Source organism: Xenopus laevis, chromosome 5L (assembly GCF_017654675.1).
Source record: "Xenopus laevis strain J_2021 chromosome 5L, Xenopus_laevis_v10.1, whole genome shotgun sequence".
Classification (NCBI taxonomy): domain Eukaryota; kingdom Metazoa; phylum Chordata; class Amphibia; order Anura; family Pipidae; genus Xenopus; species Xenopus laevis.
The window spans coordinates 163052315-163074290 of NC_054379.1; the positions used below are offsets into that span (position 1 = coordinate 163052315).

General features: G+C 39.9%; 1 protein-coding gene across 5 annotated transcripts in view; it reads right to left on the minus strand.

Annotated features, from left to right (window-relative positions):
• msra.1.L (methionine sulfoxide reductase A, gene 1 L homeolog) overlaps positions 1-21976 on the minus strand; it is a 183210-nt gene that overhangs the window by 41580 nt on the left and 119654 nt on the right. For all 5 annotated transcript variants that reach the window (XM_041562079.1, XM_041562078.1, XM_041562080.1 and 2 more), the window contains 1 exon segment: positions 17288-17392. In XM_041562079.1, coding sequence (XP_041418013.1) covers positions 17288-17392 — 105 coding nt within the window.

The window sequence follows — 21976 nt, forward strand, 5'->3', positions numbered from 1 at the left end:
ACTAATCTAGGGCAGTATAAACTTTACATGCACCCCTAATTTGCTCTTTGATGAATCTATAATACAGGGAATGTAGGAAAACAAAAAACATTAATGATTTCATTGGAAGACTGTAAAACAATACTTGGAAATGAGATTCTTCATATCAAGGAGACCAAGCTCTGACCTTAAAGAGAGAATATTGCTGATAATCAGTGGTAATGATGATTAATGGTGTCAGGCCTGGATGCCCCTGCTACCCAACTGCTGCAGATTTAACCTGTTCTGCCCTTAGAAGCTGCTCATTCGGCTTCATGCGCAAAGTCCTTATTTGAATGCAGATTTTAGGCACAATCAATGGCTTTGTTCTATGGGTCTGCCAATGCCACCACCAACATGGCAGCCTAGTGATCTGTAATCGGTGCGTGCGTATCACAATAGAAACAACAATCGGTTTGGAAATGTGTGGAAATTACATTGTTAAATTGGTCTTTTTTACCCAAAATTCAAAATGTTTTCCACCAGAACTCTAGTCTAGTATTACCAGGCACGGCTTTGGTATATTGCACTCAATAACATAAAATTATTTACTAGGGACCCCCCCACACAGAGTTTGCAGAGAAGCAGTAAAGCACAGCAACCAATCGGCAGGTAGAATTTACTGGTCACCTAGTTAAAAGTAGACATCTTATTGGTTGCTATAGGTTACTGTTACTGGGCAAACTTGGTGCCTTTTATTACATATGGGGGTATGTCTGCTCCTGCTGGGCAATGATAACCTGAACCCAAAGTGGCTGCCCTTTTCAGCCCAAACTGGCTCTAATTTTGGTTCACAAAGCTTTCAGGTCTGACCCAACCATCACTGTCTACTGACCCTCATGAAACCTCAGCTGAATGCAGGCTATTTGTTTAGTGTGCAGGGCAGGGTAGAATCCTGCCCAGGCCCAGTTGGACAGATCCATGCAAGACCCATTGACTCACTGACCCATAACCCGACCTGCACCCACCATCCAATACATCCCCCTACCTAGAAACGCTTCCAGACCCAGACCACAAAGAGATAACTTACCTTCTGACCCAGGATCAGCCCTGCACCTCAGCAACATACCTATGTGGCTCACCTGCAGACTGCCTGTACGGACTGTAAATGACCTCTCTTGTGTATGGCCAAAAGAGTTCCAGGATAATAAGCACAATGTTGTTTGGAAATGCCACAGGCAGGAGCTTAAGTCCAGCCATAGAGACTGATTGAGGCATAACAATATTGATGCCCCAACTTGGGCAGAACATACAGAGGGTAGAAATGAATTTGAGAGAAGATGAGGAGGTGAAGGGCAGTGAGTAGAGAAGACTGGGTGAAGAATCGCTGTAGGGAGTGGGATATTACTATGAGGGAAAACTCATTGCTGAAGTAGTGTGAAGCAAAGGCACCATTTCCACTCAACACACCATGGAGGTTATAAATTAGCAGCTCTGCTGAGAATGAAACATTTGTTATCTGGCTGCCCCGGGGACCAGTATATCACGGCCAATAAATTGGTGTCAAGTCACTCAAGAGCTGACAGTAAGACACTATTTATTCCCGTCACACGATGCAGCGTAATTTAGCAACGCTACTGGAAACCCCATTATAGAGCAGATAGAACCGAACGAAGATCTAACCGAGTCTTTCATACAAAATAAATAGACTTTAGTGATTGCAAGAGCTCTCATAACTCTACTACGGGGCATTTTTATAAAAATATATATAGGCTCATGCATTATAACAGATGGTGGCACCTTGGCTTTCTGCCCATGGTGGGTATATCTGAGATAAATGATAATTGTCCATTGCAAATACCCAAATAGCAGTCATCCTCAGGCAATATTCCATTTGTCTGAAAGACATAACAAACCTTATACTTAATATAATGCTGTTGGGCAATAACTGTCCGTATCATATCATACATCTCTCTAGAGCACAGAGCTGTAAGACTTATACATGGGGGGCTACACAAACCTCAGCACAGCCTTGCACAATGGGGTGACTATATGTTTTCCTATTCATGGAGGAATGCCAATGAAATTTGAGGCTGTACAGGCCCTTATATGGTCTTGCATGCCCTGACATCATCATTTTAGGCTGGTTGGTCACATTGGTCCTTGTTAGTATCTCGAGACTGGTGGGCAATTCGAGAAAGTGCTCCTAAAATGCTCTATTATTTAAAAATGCAATCAAATAGCAGCCTACTACTAGTGATATAACAGAAAGGGAGCCTTGGCAGCTTGTTAGGTAGACTTTACAGCAATAATATGGTTAACGAAAGCCTTCAAAGCACTTTTCAAGAATTTCTCAATTAAACATCACAAACTTAGCTAAGCTGGCCATTCATTGGCCAATACAAGCTGTGGATTCAGCCCTTCCAGATAGGTTCTTCTAAAGGTGGCTATAGATGGGCCAATTAATGCTGCTGATTCAGTGCCTACAGACCAGTGATCACCAACCAGTAGCTCACGAGCAACATGCTGCTCACTGACCCATTTGATGTTGCTCTCAGTGGCCTCAAAGCAGGTGATTATTGCTTATTTAACAATCCCTATGAGCTTTTTCATGCTTTTGTTGCTCCCCAACTGTTTATACATTTGAATGTTGCTCACCATTACAAAAGGTTGGAGATCCCTGCTCCAGACCAAGTTGGTAGCTTATTGGCCCATGCAAGGGCCCACCACCTGGTCTGCAGCTGATACCTGGCCGAAAACCGCCCATGTATCAATTGGATAGGTTTAAAATTCCCACTGGATGTGGAGCACATCAGTGCGCTAATGTGGTCATTGTCTGACAACCTCCATTTGCCCTAGTGTATGACCCAATAATTCGCCCCTGCATATGGATGGCCTAATCTGACCCAGATCTGATAAGGTAGTATAAGTCCACCTTTAGGCTTGCATTGTGATCTGATTGATGGGCTTGGGATCAAATAATCAGATCAGCCCAAATTGGCTATCCATGTGCTTAGTCTCTGCATAGGGTATGAGCAAATTTAGGGCTAATGTCACAGTATAATTCAATCTTTGTCTGTCACACCCGTAACTACATGCTTTCTCTTTAGCACAAGACCATACCAACTACTGGCATCTTGTAATGCGACTTTAACTCAAAGGGAAAGTTTTGGGAGGTGTCTGTGGGTGCACTTGGGCAGTCTGAGCAATTTGCAAACAAACAGTCCAACCACTATTCTTGAATATTGGGTTGAGCAGCTCAGCTTTTCCAATAAGAATCTGTTTTGGCCTTTGAGTAACACAGATTCTTATTGCTTAAAATTCTGTGGGCCACGTAACCGCGGATGATAAAATGGCATGTGACAAAGCGCAGGGAGTGAACACCGTGACATTTCTGTAATTTATTCCTGTGAAAACTTTCCAAGAGAGAAAGTCTGTGGGTAAGTGCGAGAGTGCATGAATTACACAAATACACATGTTTCACACCGTAATTAAACGCAGCCTTTAATCGCAGAGATAAAAACAGCTCAACGCATTTTGTTGTCAGAACGAGAGGTGTTTTTGATCTCTAAACGTGTTAGCAACATTCCCCGGGGTTTAAATATGAACAAGGTAGATCTTACTGTGTGTAAATGATATAATTACAAATATTCTTCTGTTTGGAGCTGCGTGATGGGTTTATTTGTTTTTAATTCCCAAGACTGCCTGTTAAATTACCATGAAATATTGTTTTGTTCTCCTCTTCCCAATGTTCTAATAACTATGGTTTGAGATATCTGACAGTTTTGTTCCAGCTTCTCTCCCCCTTCATGTCTGTGAGTTGGATTTTATTAACCATAGGGCTGCTAACCTTTATAGGGTTCACACACGTCTTGCACTGTTTGGCAACTTTTTTTGTATCATTGACACAAGACCAGCTGAGTAGGGAGCTGAAATAGGTGTTAACAGCACATGTTACTTGGGGAATCAACAGTGGCTCTTGTTCCCTTTTCTTCCCTTCATCTATAGCAACTTCTTTCCCTTTAGGTTGAATATGGACTCTATGGCTGCGAGGATTCTTCTAGGAACAGATGTTGCACAGCTGAGACAAAGGATAACCAGAGAAAACATTTGCCCATGGTGCATGGTATAAATATCAGGAGTGATTAGGGATCATTTTGGTTGATCGTCTCCTGTTCTTACCAACTCCCCATTCCCTTCAGGCTGAATATGCCCCTCGATACTCTACACCTGTCAACGCTCATTTAGGAACAGTCATAACTGTAGTTTTCTAAAGTATGAACAGAAGACAAGAAGAAGCAATACCAGGAAAAAGACCAAAAGGTCAGATAACTCCAAGTCAAGGAATGGCCAAGAAGGGTGGCAAATAGATGTAGTCATTATAAAAAGTCCTAGGTCTGGAACCACAAAATGACACCTACAAATGGGCAAAGGGCTAGAAGTAAATTGGCCCTTCAAAGCTCATCATGGTGGTAGAATAGTGCCTTGCTGGGGTGGTGTGATAGATTAATGTCACAGTGGCTATAGTTCAACACATGTGGACACGGGAGCTTTCTATCCTCCAGTAATAGTCCACTCTTGGGGTTACACCCTAGGTTCATTACACAGATATATACAGACCTAAAACCAGGATAAATTTCTCTGTTGGAGCAGGAAGCCTGGAGAAATATCAGGGTTGTTGAGGCAAACACATACCTTAAAGGAAAAGGAACCCCCTCCATTACAAAACATAAAATGATGTTTTTCACATCCCCCCTCTTGAATCGCTAGGTTTTTTAGTCAGAAATGTTGAAATGTCAGAAATTGCTTACACTGTCTATCAGGAGTGAGTACTCGCTACACATTTTTAGGTTGCAATCTTCTTTCCTGATTCATCATTTGCTACGTCACGGTCTTGGCCTTAGTCTCTGCGAATCGTTCATGCGGCTGTGACGTACACCGATTGCTTGGATTTGTATAGATTCCGGCCAAGACGCTGGCAAACCATTGAAACAGACATTATCTGAAAGTGCTTAAAGTGTTTTTGTAATGTGCCCTTTCACGACAACATAATTCATTTGGGGGGGTTTCCTTGTCCTTTTAAGATTCGGATTCCTTGAAGCATCTCTCTAGTATTCTCCCAACTACCAGCACAACAAACATGCGCGGCTGTAGGTGTAAGTTACACATGATAGTCTTACATTGGGTCAAGTACTCACAGATACCTGATGAATACATGCAAAGTGCCTGGGTTTGTGGGTATCCTGATAAAGTGTGGGCTCAAATCCAGTGGAATATTCCCCCCCCAATTCCAAGCAGAAGTGAGGTCACTTCTGGTTTGCACAGTTTTGAATCAGGATTAAAGGAATAGTACCCAACTATAGGAATCATGAGGTAGTAGGACCCACACAGAAAGCAAAGTGATTATACATCGACCAATCCACAGATGACAGATTTTTTTTAAAACTATGGAAGGACCTTGCAAAAGGGCAGTATGCTTCTATTTGTAGCTCATAATAGCTCATAGTGGATTTTATTTCAGCCCTCGTCTATATACCGAGAAATATCTGCCCGGGTTCCTACCCATTCAGTGTTATGAATAAAAAGCAGAAACTGTACCCAGAAGTAGGATATGAGAAAACTGAAGATTCTGGTAACGTTCACAAGATGGCAATATAATCCGTGCATAATCATCTCTCAGTTCTACACACAACACTAGACTAAAGTAGGCCATATAGGCACGGGCATAAAATCCTCCCACGTGGAGCAATTTGGAAGCATATAACAGAGATTATCCATTGGCAGAGATCAAAGAGAACATGAAAAACAACAATTTCTTCCCCAAAAGGATCAACTTATTGTTTCCGTATTCAAACAAGGCCAAACTAGGCTCGAGGCAGATAAAAGAGCCTCTCTGCGTCCGACACAAAGTGGAACTGCCAGTTATTGGAGTTTTCCAGCAGTTTTTCTCATTGCTGCTCATGCCTTACATCTCCAGTGCCCCAAACAGCAGCATTTAAATATACTATACTATCTATCTACAATGATATTCCCAACAATTATGTGCTTACTACTTTGTGGAACAGTTTGCACAGAGCCAGGTCCATAGAGAAAGGATTTGCCGACATGGCAGTGGAAGAACTTGAGCCCTGACCTCAACCCAATGGAACTCCTGTGAGATGAATTGGAACCTTGACTGCGACCCAGGCCTTATCTTCAACATCAGTAACTAATATTATTAATGTGGCTTAATGGAAGCAAATCACAGCACCAGTGTTCGAAAATCTAGTGGGAACCCTACCAGAAGAGTATAGGCTGCAAAGTGAAGACCACCTTCATATTAACACACTTGATTTTGAAATGAGATGTTGGATGGGCAGTTGTCCCCAAAGTATATGGACATCTTGCTCATATGTCACAGCTAATAAACAAGGGGCTTTACAAGAATGTTATTGGCCAATGTTGTCTGAGATACAAGTGGATAAATGAATGTTCTAGAGCAGGGATCCCCAACCTTTTGAAGCCGTGAGCAACATTCAGAATGTAAAAAGAGTTGGGGAGCAACACTAGCATGAAAAATGTTCCTGGGGTGCCAAATAAGTGCTGTGATTGGCCATTTGGTAGCCCCTATGTGGATTGTAAACCTACATTGAGACTCTGCTTGGCAGAACACCTGGTTTTTATGCAACTAAAACTTGCCTCCAAGCCTGGAATTCAAAAAAAAAAACTCCTGCTTTGAGGCCACTGGGAGCAACATCCAAGGGGTTGGAGAGCAACATGTTGCTCACGAGCTACTGGTTGGGGATCACTGTTCTAGAGTGCCCAGCCACCTTGGAAGGTATCATCACTGACCCATGTGTTTCTATGGCAGAGGTTTTTGGATAGATTTGAAATTGCCTCCAAACATGCAGCCAAGTTCCGAGTCTCACTCAAGAAATAGTACTTAATAGAATATTTCCAGAGTATTCTGATATAGTGTCCCAAGAGTATTCAGGGCAGCACATTAGCATTGATCACCCATAGCCAACCAGATACTAGACATGTAACGCTAAGCCCATCCAACTTGCTTTATATGGCCAATGCAATAAATAGGTGTTTTTTTAAAAGCTCTATTCTGTTCAGTGCAAATAACTTTTAGGGCTACTGTATATAATATGCCCTCTTTAAATAATACTTTATGAACTGCCATAACATACAGGGTTGGACTGGGAGGAGAGGACACTGGGAAAAAACCCGGTGGGCTCAGCGACTCAGACCTTATCCCTACCTGTAAGATGTTGTTCCCCTGCTGCCATTGTGCCAAAGTCTAAGGTGGGGGAAGGGGCTTGAACAAGCGGGCGGCGGGGGACCCTAAGCAGGTGTGGGGGGCCCATGGGGCAGCAGCCATGGAGGGCCTAGGACACCCAATGCGATACTGATGGCACAGAATACAATAATAAATTTTTTTCTCATTGTTTCGGAGATCACATGGTTTATAATAGTGCTATCTCAACCTAACTTTTTTGCTGATGCAGGAAAGAATTGAATTCTGATGTTTGGGACCTGTTATTGAATCGCACTGGAATCGGTTTGTTACACTGTGTAAAACCCCATATGACACTTGCTTTCTCAACCGTACACTGTTCTCCTGGTACAACCAAACACTGCTATCAGTCTGGGACTCACAGCATGGGAGTAGAGAGAATCAATTTAAGGTCCCTATCACATTCAACACAGTAGGGTCAGTATTATTTAAAAGCCAATTAGCCTTCCTGTATGTATTTGGGCTGTGGGAGGAAACCAAGGAAACCCACACAGACACAGAGAGAACATACACACTCCATGCAGAAAGTGCCCTGGATGGAATCGAACCTAGAACCCCGTCGCTGTATGAAGTGACGATTTCACTTTAAAACCCGTCTGTTGTTAGTGAACTCACACCTGAAAGAGCTATTGAGCCAACTTGCATAGTCAGGGCACAAAGACTTGAGCCTGAAGATAAAGATCATGCAAAGAACAAGGCTTTGCAAAGAAATTCTCTTTATAAAGTTAAAACCAAGCCAAATAACTGCGCGTTTTGTATTCATTGTCAGATATAATCTTTCCTGCAATGTAATGAGCCTCTCATAAAGTTTTATATACACGGCAGTAACAATTAAATACAGTCATGCGATTTAATGGAAGGTCTGCCCTATGTCTAACAGTAGCCTTTCTGTTATAATAAAAATGAAAAGGCGGTGGTACAATTGGCATTTTCTGGTTCCTTTTAGGCATGAATATTGAGTTAGCAACTATTTTCAGTACTAAAAAAAGTAAATCTGTATTCCTTCTGTGGGTCTTACAAAACACTGGGTGATTAAGGGGGTACCGAATCAGTCTTGGTGCAAGTAAAATCTGGAGCAGCACCCCTAGTGCTATTAAATAGATGGCTGTTGCTATTTACCATTTATTTAGTAGTGGAAAAGCCAAGGTATTACATTACCCCCAATAATTATACAACTGCCCTATGACAACAGTTTTGCTGGTGGCAGCCGCCATAGGGGTTATTTATGAACTTGAATGTAGGATGCAAATTGCAAAAAAAAGTGCAATCTGCCATTTTTGCTCTTTTCACCCTGCCTTCAAGCCTAAATCAATTGCTACAGGTGTCTGTGCCCTGTTTACATAGCCCCCCATACAATGCTGCTTGTCTTTGGCACCACCCTAGGGAGTAGGAGGTGAATAGCAAAACCAGAAGTGCTAAAAATGATGGTTCATCCCAATGTTATTAATAGGGAATAAAGATAAATATATAGGAAGGTCAGTGATCCCAATGTTATTAATAGGGAATAAAGATAAATATATATAGGAAGGTCAGTGATCCCAATGTTATTAATAGGGAATAAAGATAAATATATAGGAAGGTCAGTGATCCCAATGTTATTAATAGGGAATAAAGATAAATATATAGGAAGGCCAGTGATCCCAATGTTATTAATAGGGAATAAAGATAAATATATAGGAAGGTCAGTGATCCCAATGTTATTAATAGGGAATAAAGATAAATATATAGGAAGGTCAGTGATCCCAATGTTATTAATAGGGAATAAAGATAAATATATAGGAAGGCCAGTGATCCCAATGTTATTAATAGGGAATAAAGATAAATATATAGGAAGACCAGTGATCCCAATGTTATTAATAGGGAATAAAGATAAATATATAGGAAGGTCAGTGATCCCAATGTTATTAATAGGGAATAAAGATAAATATATAGGAAGGTCAGTGATCCCAATGTTATTAATAGGGAATAAAGATAAATATATAGGAAGGCCAGTGATCCCAATGTTATTAATAGGGAATAAAGATAAATATATAGGAAGGTCAGTGATCCCAATGTTATTAATAGGGAAAAAAGATAAATATATAGGAAGGTCAGTGATCCCAATGTTATTAATAGGGAATAAAGATAAATATATAGGAAGGCCAGTGATCCCAATGTTATTAATAGGGAATAAAGATAAATATATAGGAAGGTCAGTGATCCCAATGTTATTAATAGGGAATAAAGATAAATATATAGGAAGGTCAGTGATATGATCCCAATGTTATTAATAGGGAAAAAAGATATATAGGAAGGCCGGTATTTTTTTTTCCAGAAAAGGTGGCAACCCTAACTCCTGCTCATCTGCCCAGGGATGGTGTAAATTACCCCTTGTTTCTTCTGTTGATACATAATGGACAACAATATTTGGGAGTTTACTTGGTAAGAAATGGACAAACATACATTTAATACACAATATTCTAATTTCCTCTGAAAGTGATAATTAGAGTGTAAATGAAATCCCCATGTATAAAGAGGTTATAATATATATATATATATAACAACAGCAAAAATAAACCAATAGGGCACTATCTAAGTGCTGTTGCAATCATGTTTTCCAAATTTCCATTAACCCACAGAGAATTTTATAGGAAATGTGTAAATTGCCTTTAGACTGAGCGTTGGGGACATTCTAGCTTTTAATAAGCGTGCAGCTGTTCTCTCACGAGCAGGAGAAGAAAACATCTGCTCATTAGCAAGACAATGTAATAATTAAGTGCGGATCATGGATTCTTTGTGCATCAGCTAAAAACAGTACAGTACTTGCAAAGTGCCTGCTAATAAAATATATATAAAAAAAGAACCTTCATAGCAGTCAAGTCAGCTGCAGCTATATCTCTCATGGGCTTAGGAACCGCATCTTCTGGCCTTCAAGTGCCGATGCTCCTATGCTTAGAGAAGAGCCTTTTTACAATAGTAAAATAGTTAAGTTGGGTTGAAAAAAGACCTAAGTCCTTCAAGCTCAACCCTTCCCCAGTACATATATATATATATATATATATATATATATATATATATATATATATATATATATATATATATATATATATAGATAATACACAAAGGCCATGAATATCCTGTAAATGATATCCTTATAAACGGTGAGTTCTGATGTCATCAGTTATAAACGGTGAGTTCTGATGTCATTTCTGTCACATGACTCACTTAAATTTGTGTATTATAATAAATAAAGTACCCCCAGTTGCAAAATATGAGGATATTAGAAGTTACCTCGGAGTTCCATGACCTGTATAAAAACACTCGTGTTTTTATATGGTCATGAAACTCCTCGGTAACTTATAATATCCTTATATTTTACAAGAGGGGGTACTTTATTCACTATCTATCTATCTATCTATCTATCTATCTATCTATCTATCTATCTATCTATATATCTATATATATATACACACACCAATATCTATACTAACTGTATTAGAAGATCTCAATAGTCTTGGATATTATGTGAAATCCTCCAAGCCATAATCATATATATATATAAGATATAAGATATAAGATTCCATGGTAATGGCCAAAAAAAACTCTGCTTGCTTGTGTATTAATGCAATAAAGCTGGGGTATTAGATAAAGAGTGGGTAAGTCAAAGTGCCACAGAAGGTACGGCAAATCCAGAAAAATAATTGGACACTAAAGAGCAGGATAAAGTATTGCTTTAATAGATAGAACAGTAAATACAAGAATATAATTATTAGGGGTCATTTACAATGTTGAAGGAAGAGTGCAATGTCCAAACAATAGGTGCATTCCACCATGTTTTTGCACTTTGCTCCCTACCTTCAACTTGATATGTCTTGTTGCAGGTCTCTATTCTCTGTTTTGGAGCTGGACAGACCCTAGACAACGCAGTCTCTGCATGACTCTACAACTACAAGTCGTCGTAAATGACCCCTTCTGAGTTATCCAATTACTGATACACTTTGGTTCATACTTAAATGCATAAAAACAAACGAGGGGACTGAGCAGATCACCTAGAGAAATCAGTGGTAAAAAAAATCCTTGAAGAGGAAAAGAGAAATCTCTAGGTGTACCAATGGCAAGGAGTTTGTTTACCAATTCAGTGAATTAATATTATTTCCCAGAATCAAAAGCACTGCAAGGGGTGCCACAGGGGGCAGAGACAGAAATGTATGCGTTATGGAAAGCAAATTTAGGAGCAGCAAATTAATTTGCCAATGGCTTATGAGCAATTTCAAGTCAATAATTCTAATGTCTTGTGGGATAAAAGGTGAGCAACAGGCAGGAGCTACAGGGAAGCCAATTAAGCAATTAAGTAAAAAAATCAGTGGGTTAGCGGCAATGAATATCAAGAGGCCAAAATGATTGCCTTTTTCACAATAAGGAAATAATTCTTCTCCTTCTAAAGCATATTGTAAATAGAGTTGGAATGGGAAGGCAAATATCTTGCCTTCCAATGGATCAGCTGAAAAAGCAACTGTAAAGACACAGGGGGTCATTTATTAACACTGGGAAAATGTGCCCATGGGCAGTAACCCATGGCAACCAATCAGATTGTTGCATTCATTATTCTACTTGCAGCTGGCTTTAAAAAGCTAATCCCTGATTGGTTGCTATGTGTAACTGCCCATGGGCAAATATGCCCAGTTTTGAAAAATGAGACACACAAGAGTTGATACTGATGGGTTTTCAGCCTGAACAACTAAGATAATTACCAGGGAAGGAAATGACTACAATTATGGTTTGGTGGGGAAATGATGGGAATGTTCTGGTTTGATAAGTTGAATTTGAGAAAGAGGAAAGTGCTACAGAACAAAAGCAAAATACACGATCTGAAAATTTCTGATAATTTTCGGTATAACAGTCCATTAGAAAATCCATTTCTCCATATATTTCCTGCGCGGAAAAAAAACAACTCGATAAAATTCGAATCATGCAAAATGTATTGAATTTGACGCCCGATAACCACAAAATCTTCGGATTATTGCACAAAAACCCAGCTCAGAACTGGACTTCTTCCATTGACGTCTACATGAACTCGGCAGGTCTGAGTTGGAGTACTTTTTTTTTGGACTTTTAAGACCCTCGCGGTTTAATAAATTCTGAAAAATTCTAGTTTTTTTTCTCCACTAAAAATTCGGATATTATTGTAAAAAACTCAAATTCCTTCGAGTTTTTGGCATTTGACTTTGATAAATAACCCCTTAGAGTGTGAGGAGTCAAAAGGAGATCTATTAATACCAAAAAGATCTCTTTCTAAAAACCCCAAAAACCATAGATACCAGTATTACTTAGGGCTACATGGCCTGACTTTAGTGTTACTTAAGCAACTGGTCAGATATTGTCCAATCTGGCAATCCATGTAGGTAGCTCCACCACACTGATCAGCTATTCAGACCATAAAGTAAATCTTTTGAGTAGATTTAAAAATTTTAACAATTCCAATATGCGAGAACTGCTTGTCCATGTGCTCCCGTCCTGACAGATAGGCTCCTATCATGGTGCAATATTTGGCCCAGGGTTGCCAAATCAAGCAAAGATCTGAGAGTTTGGGAACCTTATCAATCGAACGATTCGAAGGATTTTAATCCATCGATCGAAGGATATTTCTTCGATCAGAAAATTGTTAGGAAGCCCAATAGGCTAACATTGGCCTCGGTAGGTCTTAGGTGGCGAACTAGGGGGTCGAAGAATTTTTTAAAGAGACAGTACTTCGACTATCGAATAGTCGAATGATTTTTAGTTCAAATCATTCGATTCAAAGTCGAAGGTCGTAGTGGAAGTAGCCCATTCGATGGTCGAAGTAGCCAAAAAAAACATTCCAAATTCGAACTATTTTTCCTCTATTCCTTCACTCAAGTAAATGGGCCCCTAAGTCTTTATTAAGAAATAACTTACTCCGCTTGCACTCCTCTTCAGAAAAGGCGATCTGGCGATCCATCGTGCGGCGCTCGATTTCTCCTCCCTGCTTTCCTTATGGGAGATAGCCAGGGAGGAGAAATCCAGTTCCGCATGATGGATCATCGCCGCGTCGCCTTTTCTGAAGAGGAGCGCAAGTGGAGTTTCGGTGAGTTATTTCTTAATAAAGACTTAGCGATTGAAAAGTTTAATTTTAATAAAAAAATTGATGTTACGGATCCTTTAAGAAGAGGAATTGCTAATCATTGGCAGTCAGTGAGCAAACCCTAGGTTTTTTGATTTGTGCCCTGAATCTCTTTGCTGCCGTTATGAAATTGACTTCATACTGTATTCTTCTTTTGCATATATTGGGCACTGTATGACTGTGAGAGAGGGTGGTGGCAATACAGACACAGCAATTGCTGCTCCAATGTATTATGGGACAAGACAGCTCACACTGGAAGGTGGCCTTCAAGGTGGTAGTGCTGTTTCCAGTCAACGTGACAAACAAGACCAGCAGATTATTATATGTATGGAGAGATGCATTAAAATCAAGTTAGCTTGCAATGCTATATTTCTGTCCAGTTTTTAGACCTTTAAAACCTGGCTGCCACCTGCTCCATATGTAGTGGTCAGTTTAAAACTGAGTAGATGGAAAGTCCAACGGAATCAATTAATTACTGTAAGCTGACAAAGCGAGTATTGCTTAGCCCGAGAGATGAATCTTCTCTTTGCAATGGGTTAATGTTCAGAAAGTGGAACTGGCACAAGATGGAAGCGGACGTAATGATGATATATTTTTAGTTTAATGAATGAAACTGAGATGAGAGTTAACATGTTGGCTTGGCAGGAACGAGGGTGCAGCTGTGGGAGTAAAGAAGGAATTAGCAATGAAGGAAAGTTACGTCCACTAATCATAGCCAGCCGTCTGTGTTAGATCATTGTTGCATGGCAGAAAAAAATGCTGGAAGTCATGGTGTCCAGGAATGTTCTAAGGATGCCATCACACTGAGAGGCTGCCAGATTCTGGCAAAAGAGACTGGACATATGGGAAGGGACAAGATGGAGAATGGAGTCTAGAATACAGCTTCGGTTTTCTAAGGCACATAAAACAGTTATAGGGTTTACATTCACACCAATGATCAGGTAATCTTTACTGTAGCGCCACTACTTTTTATAACTTTCTCCTCACTGTAACTTTATCTACCATTTGCTAAAACAATTCCATTAGACTTCTATAGCCAGCTAACATATAGGTTTCCCAAATTGTGGAACTCATCCTCCTAAAAAGAACCAACGCAGTAAATGAGAGGGGTCTAGCTTGAAAGCCAATAAGGGTGATAACTGGAGAAAAAATGTTCTTGGTACCCAAGATAATCATTAACGCCCAACCTGAAGACCAGTGGGGCGAATGGTTATTTGTCACCCAACATAAAATATAGGTTAGAATATTCTCTAAAGGTGGCCATACACGGAGAGATCCGGTCGTTTGGTGATGTCGCCAAACGAGCGGATCTCTCTCCGATATGGCCCAACGATCGGATCCTAACGCATGGGAAACAGGGGTCGGATCGCGGGACCACATCAACGGACAGATGCGGCCGCGATCCAACAGGATTTTTTGTCCCATCCGATCAAGATCTGGCCGAATTTCGGCCAGATCTCGATCGGGGAACCCCGTCGGGGGGCCCTATACACGGGCCAATAAGCTGCCGACTTGGTCTGTCAGCAGCTTTTATTGGCCCGTGTATGGCCACCTTAAGGCATACACAAAGGGGTATATTTATCAAAGAGTGAAGTCACCACAGTCCTCTTGATTGAAATTTCTCCACTCTCCATTCATTTCAATGGGATTTTGAAAGGCGCATTTATCAAAGGATGAACTTTCACTTTCACCCACTGATAAATACTCTTTTAAAAATCCCATAGAAATGAATGGACAGTGGCGGAATTTCACTCTAGAGGGCTGTGGCGACCTCTAACTTCACTCTTTGATAAATATACCCCTAAGACTAATAACTGGGGAGAAAGTTTTGGTATCCTAGATATTCATAAAAGCAGTGGATACTTGTAACAATGAAGAATAACTTTAGTAGAATCCTTTTATATATAAATATATGTTATCTTGCAATGAAGTTAGGGAGACCCTTATTACGGAACTAAACTTTCTTGAAATAATTAACCATGCAGTTCCTAAGAAGTAACATAGGATTATGGACCAAGTTTTACTGCTGTTAGCAAAGAAAAACACTTTATTATACTGATTAAGTTGACACATCTAGCTAGGGGTTCACCATTAAGATGAAACATGTGGCTACAGGCAAAACAAACTAACCCAGCCTAAAAGATATGTACCTAATTAGTCATGGATGGTACCTATCTGGAACATGTACTTCTGATGCCTTCACTCATTCATTGTAAACATGGTCTCTAGGGTTGTCTCCTACTACAAGGTTTTAAATACATGGCAAGCATGGACAGGTTTCCGGATATTTAGAGCTTTAAAAAAGTACCCTTATTGACCGTCAAGTTACACCTGATACACTGAGTCCTCCATAAAGTCTAGCCCACACCTTGGTCCCTACTCAGCCTTAGAGGTGTTGTTTCTCAAGAGATAACAGGGTTGTAAGTATCATCATAGAAGTCAGAGTGTTGATCTGTTTTTTTCTGTCTTTGTTACTGCACTGCCGATTGTTTATCAAAGTCCACTAATATGGGGCTGACATCTCTCTGGTTAAGGGGAGTATGAAGAACCTATAAATGAGCAACACCAACGGGGTTATTTATCAAAGTAAGAAATTTATCTCAATATATTCTGCTATAAACTCCGATCAAATCCGCTCAGTTTATTTGAGCTTATTTATTATTAAATTGTCCCAAAAATTTGCTGTGCAGTAAAATATCATATTTTCACGTTTTTTTCGGATTTTTCATCCGATTTTCACGATTTTTTCACCGGAAAACACAGAAAACTTTGGGGCATTGCACGAAATCCAGCACACATCAAAAAATTATTGGGACTTTTCCCATTGACTTAAAGTATACATGCAACCTCGACAGGTCTGATATGCCGGATTTTCTGATTCTGACTTTTCCATCCTCTGGATTTAATAAATTTCGAAAAATTCGACATTTTTTAAAAGTCAGATTTTATAAAATAAAATAAAAAATCCCAGATTTTTTGTGATTTTTGCATTCAGAGTTTAGTAAATAACCCCCCAAGAGTGAAAGCGAAGAATCACAGTGCTACGCAATATGTACAGTGATACGCAATATGTTGGCGCTATATAAATACATGATAATAATAATAATCTTGAAAATGCTTGATATTAAAAATAAAAACCAATAGCATGAATATTTTCAATGACAAAAGATGCTGCACAAAGGTGAACTGCTCCAACCAAATGGGTTTGTACTGTGGTGATGTTGTCGGAATAATCAACTTTTTGCCTCATTTAAATTCCCATTTGGGAACCTTAACCCAACTAACAAACTGTTGGAGCCCCTCAGGAACACAACTCCATTTCACAATTGCACAAATTAAGGGATTTATTTACTAAAACTCTAATTAATCTAATTTTTTTTATGAAAAAAAGCCGACCAAACTTCCTTCCATGAACTGAACTCATTTATCTATAATTTTTCTTGAAAAAATCACAGTGACAAAAATGTTGCGTCAAAATTGAGCGTCCATTCGTACGATCTACGCTCCAAAAAGTCAATATCACATTTTTGCTGTGAAAACTCAACTTTTCCCATTATCGGATGGAAATTCTGACTTTTTAAGATTATCCAGCACAGATCATGATGGCAAGCAACAACTTCAGGGACATCTGGCATTGGCTACATGACCTTGACAGGTTTGAGATGGAGTATTTTTGGAGTCAGATTTTTAGCAGCTTTGGGCGATGGTAAATCTCTAATAATTCAAGTTTTTTTCCCCCCTAAAAACTTCAACCAGAAAAAAACAGAGGTTTTAGCTCCAAGGTATATAATATCAGGGCTTTGTGTACAGATGCCTCCTTTAAAGGCAATCACAGACCACAATTATAAGGTTCTCTTACACACAGCTCCAACTCATATCCCTACCATAATTAGCAGCATAATTAAATATGGACCAACTCATCACTCTACCTTGTGTCGGGTCATGATTCTCCCAGAAGACCTTGATCAATTTCTCAAAGTTGATGCTTTCTGGCTCGTAGACAACTCGAACCACTTCTGCATGTCCCGTCCGTCCTAAAAAAGACACAGCCCAAAAGAATTAACGTACAATATGCTATACAAGACTTGCAGCATTGGCTTCCAAATTAATTACAAGTAAATAATGAATTAACTTTGCTTCCAGCCAGAGTGTCCTATTTAACCGTAATTTAACATCCACACAAAGAGAACATTTGATAGATTCCAGTAGTAATTATGCAGCAACGAGACGGACTAATTTTATAGCAAGCTCTGTTTTTATTTAGGAGAAGATTCATGGAGTAATTAATGTATGCGTGGTGTATGTTCCACATAAACACCATTTAGTGGTATTTTATATACATGTTGGAGGCAGAGTTGAGTCGTCTCAATCTTAAACACAGAAAAAAAACCTTTTTATTACATGTTGTGATCTACTGTCTGTATTAATAAGAATCATTCAACATAAGCAAAATAGAGCCTGTACTGTTTTGCTAACACTATCAATTCAAAATCCAAAGTTCTTTAATTGTTAAAAAGAGCAAAGGCATTGCATTTTTGTTTTTACTCCCACCATCTGAACTAAAGAAACATATGGCAATCTATATAACTCTGTCTCACTGCTTTCTCAGGGAATTTAGACATTGTGAAAGATATTATACATGGAGTTACTGTAAATATCATCACAAACCATTGTTTATATGAGTTGTTCTGCATTGGTAACTACACCAACTATAGTGTTCAGATAGTTAAAACAGTTACAGAACATATTTCATCCACGTTGCCTATTCATTGGGCTCAAATTGGACACAGGTATGAGATGTTGATAATAGGTATACAGTGGTGTGAAAAACTATTTGCCCCCTTCCTGATTTCTTATTCTTTTGCATGTTTGTCACACTTAAATGTTTCTGCTCATCAAAAACCGTTAACTATTAGTCAAAGATAACATAATTGAACACAAAATGCAGTTTTTAAATGAAGGTTTACGTTATTAAGGGAGAAAAAAAACTCCAAATCTACATGGGCCTGTGTGAAAAAGTGATTGCCCCCCTTGTTAAAAAATAACTTAACTGTGGTTTATCACACCTGAGTTCAATTTCAAAGGTTATAAAGCCATTTCTAAAGCTTTGGGACTCCAGCGAACCACAGTGAGAGCCATTATCCACAAATGGCAAAAACATGGAACAGTGGTGAACCTTCCCAGGAGTGGCCGGCCGACCAAAATGACCCCAAGAGCGCAGAGACAACTCATCCGAGAGGCCACAAAAGACCCCAGGACAACATCTAAAGAACTGCAGGCCTCACTTGCCTCAATTAAGGTCAGTGTTCACGACTCCACCATAAGAAAGAGACTGGGCAAAAACGGCCTGCATGGCACATTTCCAAGGCGCAAACCACTTTTAAGCAAAAAGAACATTAAGGCTCGTCTCAATTTTGCTAAAAAACATCTCAATGATTGCCAAGACTTTTGGGAAAATACCTTGTGGACCGACGAGACAAAAGTTGAACTTTTTGGAAGGTGCGCGTCCCGTTACATCTGGCGTAAAAGTAACACAGCATTTCAGAAAAAGAACATCATACCAACAGTAAAATATGGTGGTGCTGGTGTGATGGTCTGGGGTTGTTTTGCTGCTTCAGGACCTGGAAGACTTGCTGTGATAGATGGAACCATGAATTCTACTGTCTACCAAGAAATCCTGAAGGAGAATGTCCGGCCATCTGTTCGTCAACTCAAGCTGAAGCGATCTTGGGTGCTGCAGCAGGACAATGACCCAAAACACACCAGCAAATCCACCTCTGAATGGCTGAAGAAAAACAAAATGAAGACTTTGGAGTGGCCTAGTCAAAGTCCTGACCTGAATCCTATTGAGATGTTGTGGCATGACCTTAAAAAGGCGGTTCATGCTAGAAAACCCTCAAATAAAGCTGAATTACAACAATTCTGCAAAGATGAGTGGGTCAAAATTCCTCCAGAGCGCTGTAAAAGACTCGTTGCAAGTTATCGCAAACGCTTGATTGCAGATATTGCTGCTAAGGGTGGCCCAACCAGTTATTAGGTTCAGGGGGCAATTACTTTTTCACACAGGTTTGGATTTCTTTTCTCCCTAAATAATAAAAACCCTCATTTAAAAACTGCATTTAGTGTTTACTTGTGTTATCTTTGACTAATAGTTAAATGTGTTTGATGATCAGAAACATTTTGTGTGACAAACATGCAAAAGAATAAGAAATCAGGAAGGGGGCAAATAGTTTTTCACACCACTGTAGTAGGGAGAGATGGTGTCTATAGTAACAGTGGGATAATAGTCTCTGGGAAGGGAGTGTGACTGTGGGATAGCAGGTATAGTAGGGAGAGATGGTGCCTATAGTAACAGTGGGATAATAGTCTCTGGGAAGGGAGTGTGACTGTGGGATAGCAGGTATAGTAGGGAGAGATGGTGTCTATAGTAACAGTGGGATAATAGTCTCTGGGAAGGCAGTGTGACTGTGGGATAGCAGGTATAGTAGGGAGAGATGGTGCCTATAGTAACAGTGGATAATAGTCTCTGGGAAGGGAGTGTGACTGTGGGATAGCAGGTGTAGTAGGGAGAGATGGTGCCTATAGTAACAGTGGATAATAGTCTCTGGGAAGGGAGTGTGACTGTGGGATAGCAGGTATAGTAGGGAGAGATGGTGTCTATAGTAACAGTGGATAATAGTCTCTGGGAAGGGAGTGTGACTGTGGGAAAGCAGGTATAGTAGGCAGAGATGGTGCCTATAGTAACAGTGGATAATAGTCTCTGGGAAGGGAGTGTGACTGTGGGATAGCAGGTATAGTAGGGAGAGATGGTGCCTATAGTAACAGTGGATAATAGTCTCTGGGAAGGGAGTGTAACTGTGGGATAGCAGGTATAGTAGGGAGAGATGTGTCTATAGTAACAGTGGATAATAGTCTCTGGGAAGGGAGTGTGACTGTGGGATAGCAGGTATAGTAGGGAGAGATGGTGCCTATAGTAACAGTGGGATAATAGTCTCTGGGAAGGGAGTGTGACTGTGGGATAGCAGGTATAGTAGGGAGAGATGGTGCCTATAGTAACAGTGGGATAATAGTCTCTGGGAAGGGAGTGTGACTGTGGGATAGCAGGTATAGTAGGGAGAGATGTGCCTATAGTAACAGTGGATAATAGTCTCTGGGAAGGGAGTGTGACTGTGGGATAGCAGGTATAGTAGGGAGAGATGGTGTCTATAGTAACAGTGGGATAATAGTCTCTGGGCAGGGAGTGTGACTGTGGGATAGCAGGTATAGTAGGGAGAGATGGTGCCTATAGTAACAGTGCATAATAGTCTCTGGGAAGGGAGTGTGACTGTGGGATAACAGGTATAGTAGGGAGAGATGGTGCCTATAGTAACAGTGGATAATAGTCTCTGGGAAGGGAGTGTGACTGTGGGATAGCAGGTATAGTAGGGAGAGATGGTGTCTATAGTAACAGTGGGATAATAGTCTCTGGGAAGGGAGTGTGACTGTGGGATAGCAGGTATAGTAGGGAGAGATGGTGCCTATAGTAACAGTGGATAATAGTCTCTGGGAAGGGAGTGTGACTGTGGGATAGCAGGTATAGTAGGGAGAGATGGTGCCTATAGTAACAGTGGATAATAGTCTCTGGGAAGGGAGTGTGACTGTGGGATAGCAGGTATAGTAGGGAGAGATGGTGCCTATAGTAACAGTGGATAATAGTCTCTGGGAAGGGAGTGTGACTGTGGGATAGCAGGTATAGTAGGGAGAGATGGTGCCTATAGTAACAGTGGATAATAGTCTCTGGGAAGGGAGTGTGACTGTGGGATAGCAGGTATAGTAGGGAGAGATGGTGTCTATAGTAACAGTGGGATAATAGTCTCTTGGAAGGAACAGTGGTTGTGGGATAGTAATTAAAGTCAAAATGAGCAGTTATCGGGTCTGTAGTTGGCTATACATGGTATTTCTGTCAAAATTGCAGTCTCCCTCAACATAAAGTGACTAAATTGCTGTAGTAATGTAAGTATTTTGTAAACTCTTAAACAGTGAATTATGTTTAACTAACAGGCAAAAAAATAATTTTTTCCTAGGAGGTATTTATTTTCAGATTTCTTTTAATAGCAATAACAATGTGGAAAGACCAAATCCACAGCTGAAAGGCCAAAATAACAATTCTTTTTTTAAAATAACAATTTACTAATAAATTGCTGCCTTTTACCGGTAAAAAAAAACCGATCTTTCTTGTATGAATGACAGATGTGAGAGAGTAGAAAGCAATAATATGCATCAGACAAGTGTGCCAGTTATGATCTAGAAGGCACTGACATTTAGGGGGTTATTTACTAAAACTCTAATTTATTTAATCTTTTTATTAAACCAAGCTGGACCAAATTCCCATCCATGATTTTAACTTATTTATCAATAAAATAATTTCAAAAATTCGGTGCGGGAAAAGACTCAATCAAATCGAGCGAAAACTCGAATCGTATGAATTTTACGGATTTGACACCTGAATTGCACCATTTTTTAAGATTATGGAAGGAAAACCAGCGCAGATAACGATATCTTCAAATTTTAACTACTACTGACTTCTGCAGGACCTCAGTAGGTTTGAGATGGTGAACTTTCAGATTCTGAATTTTAGC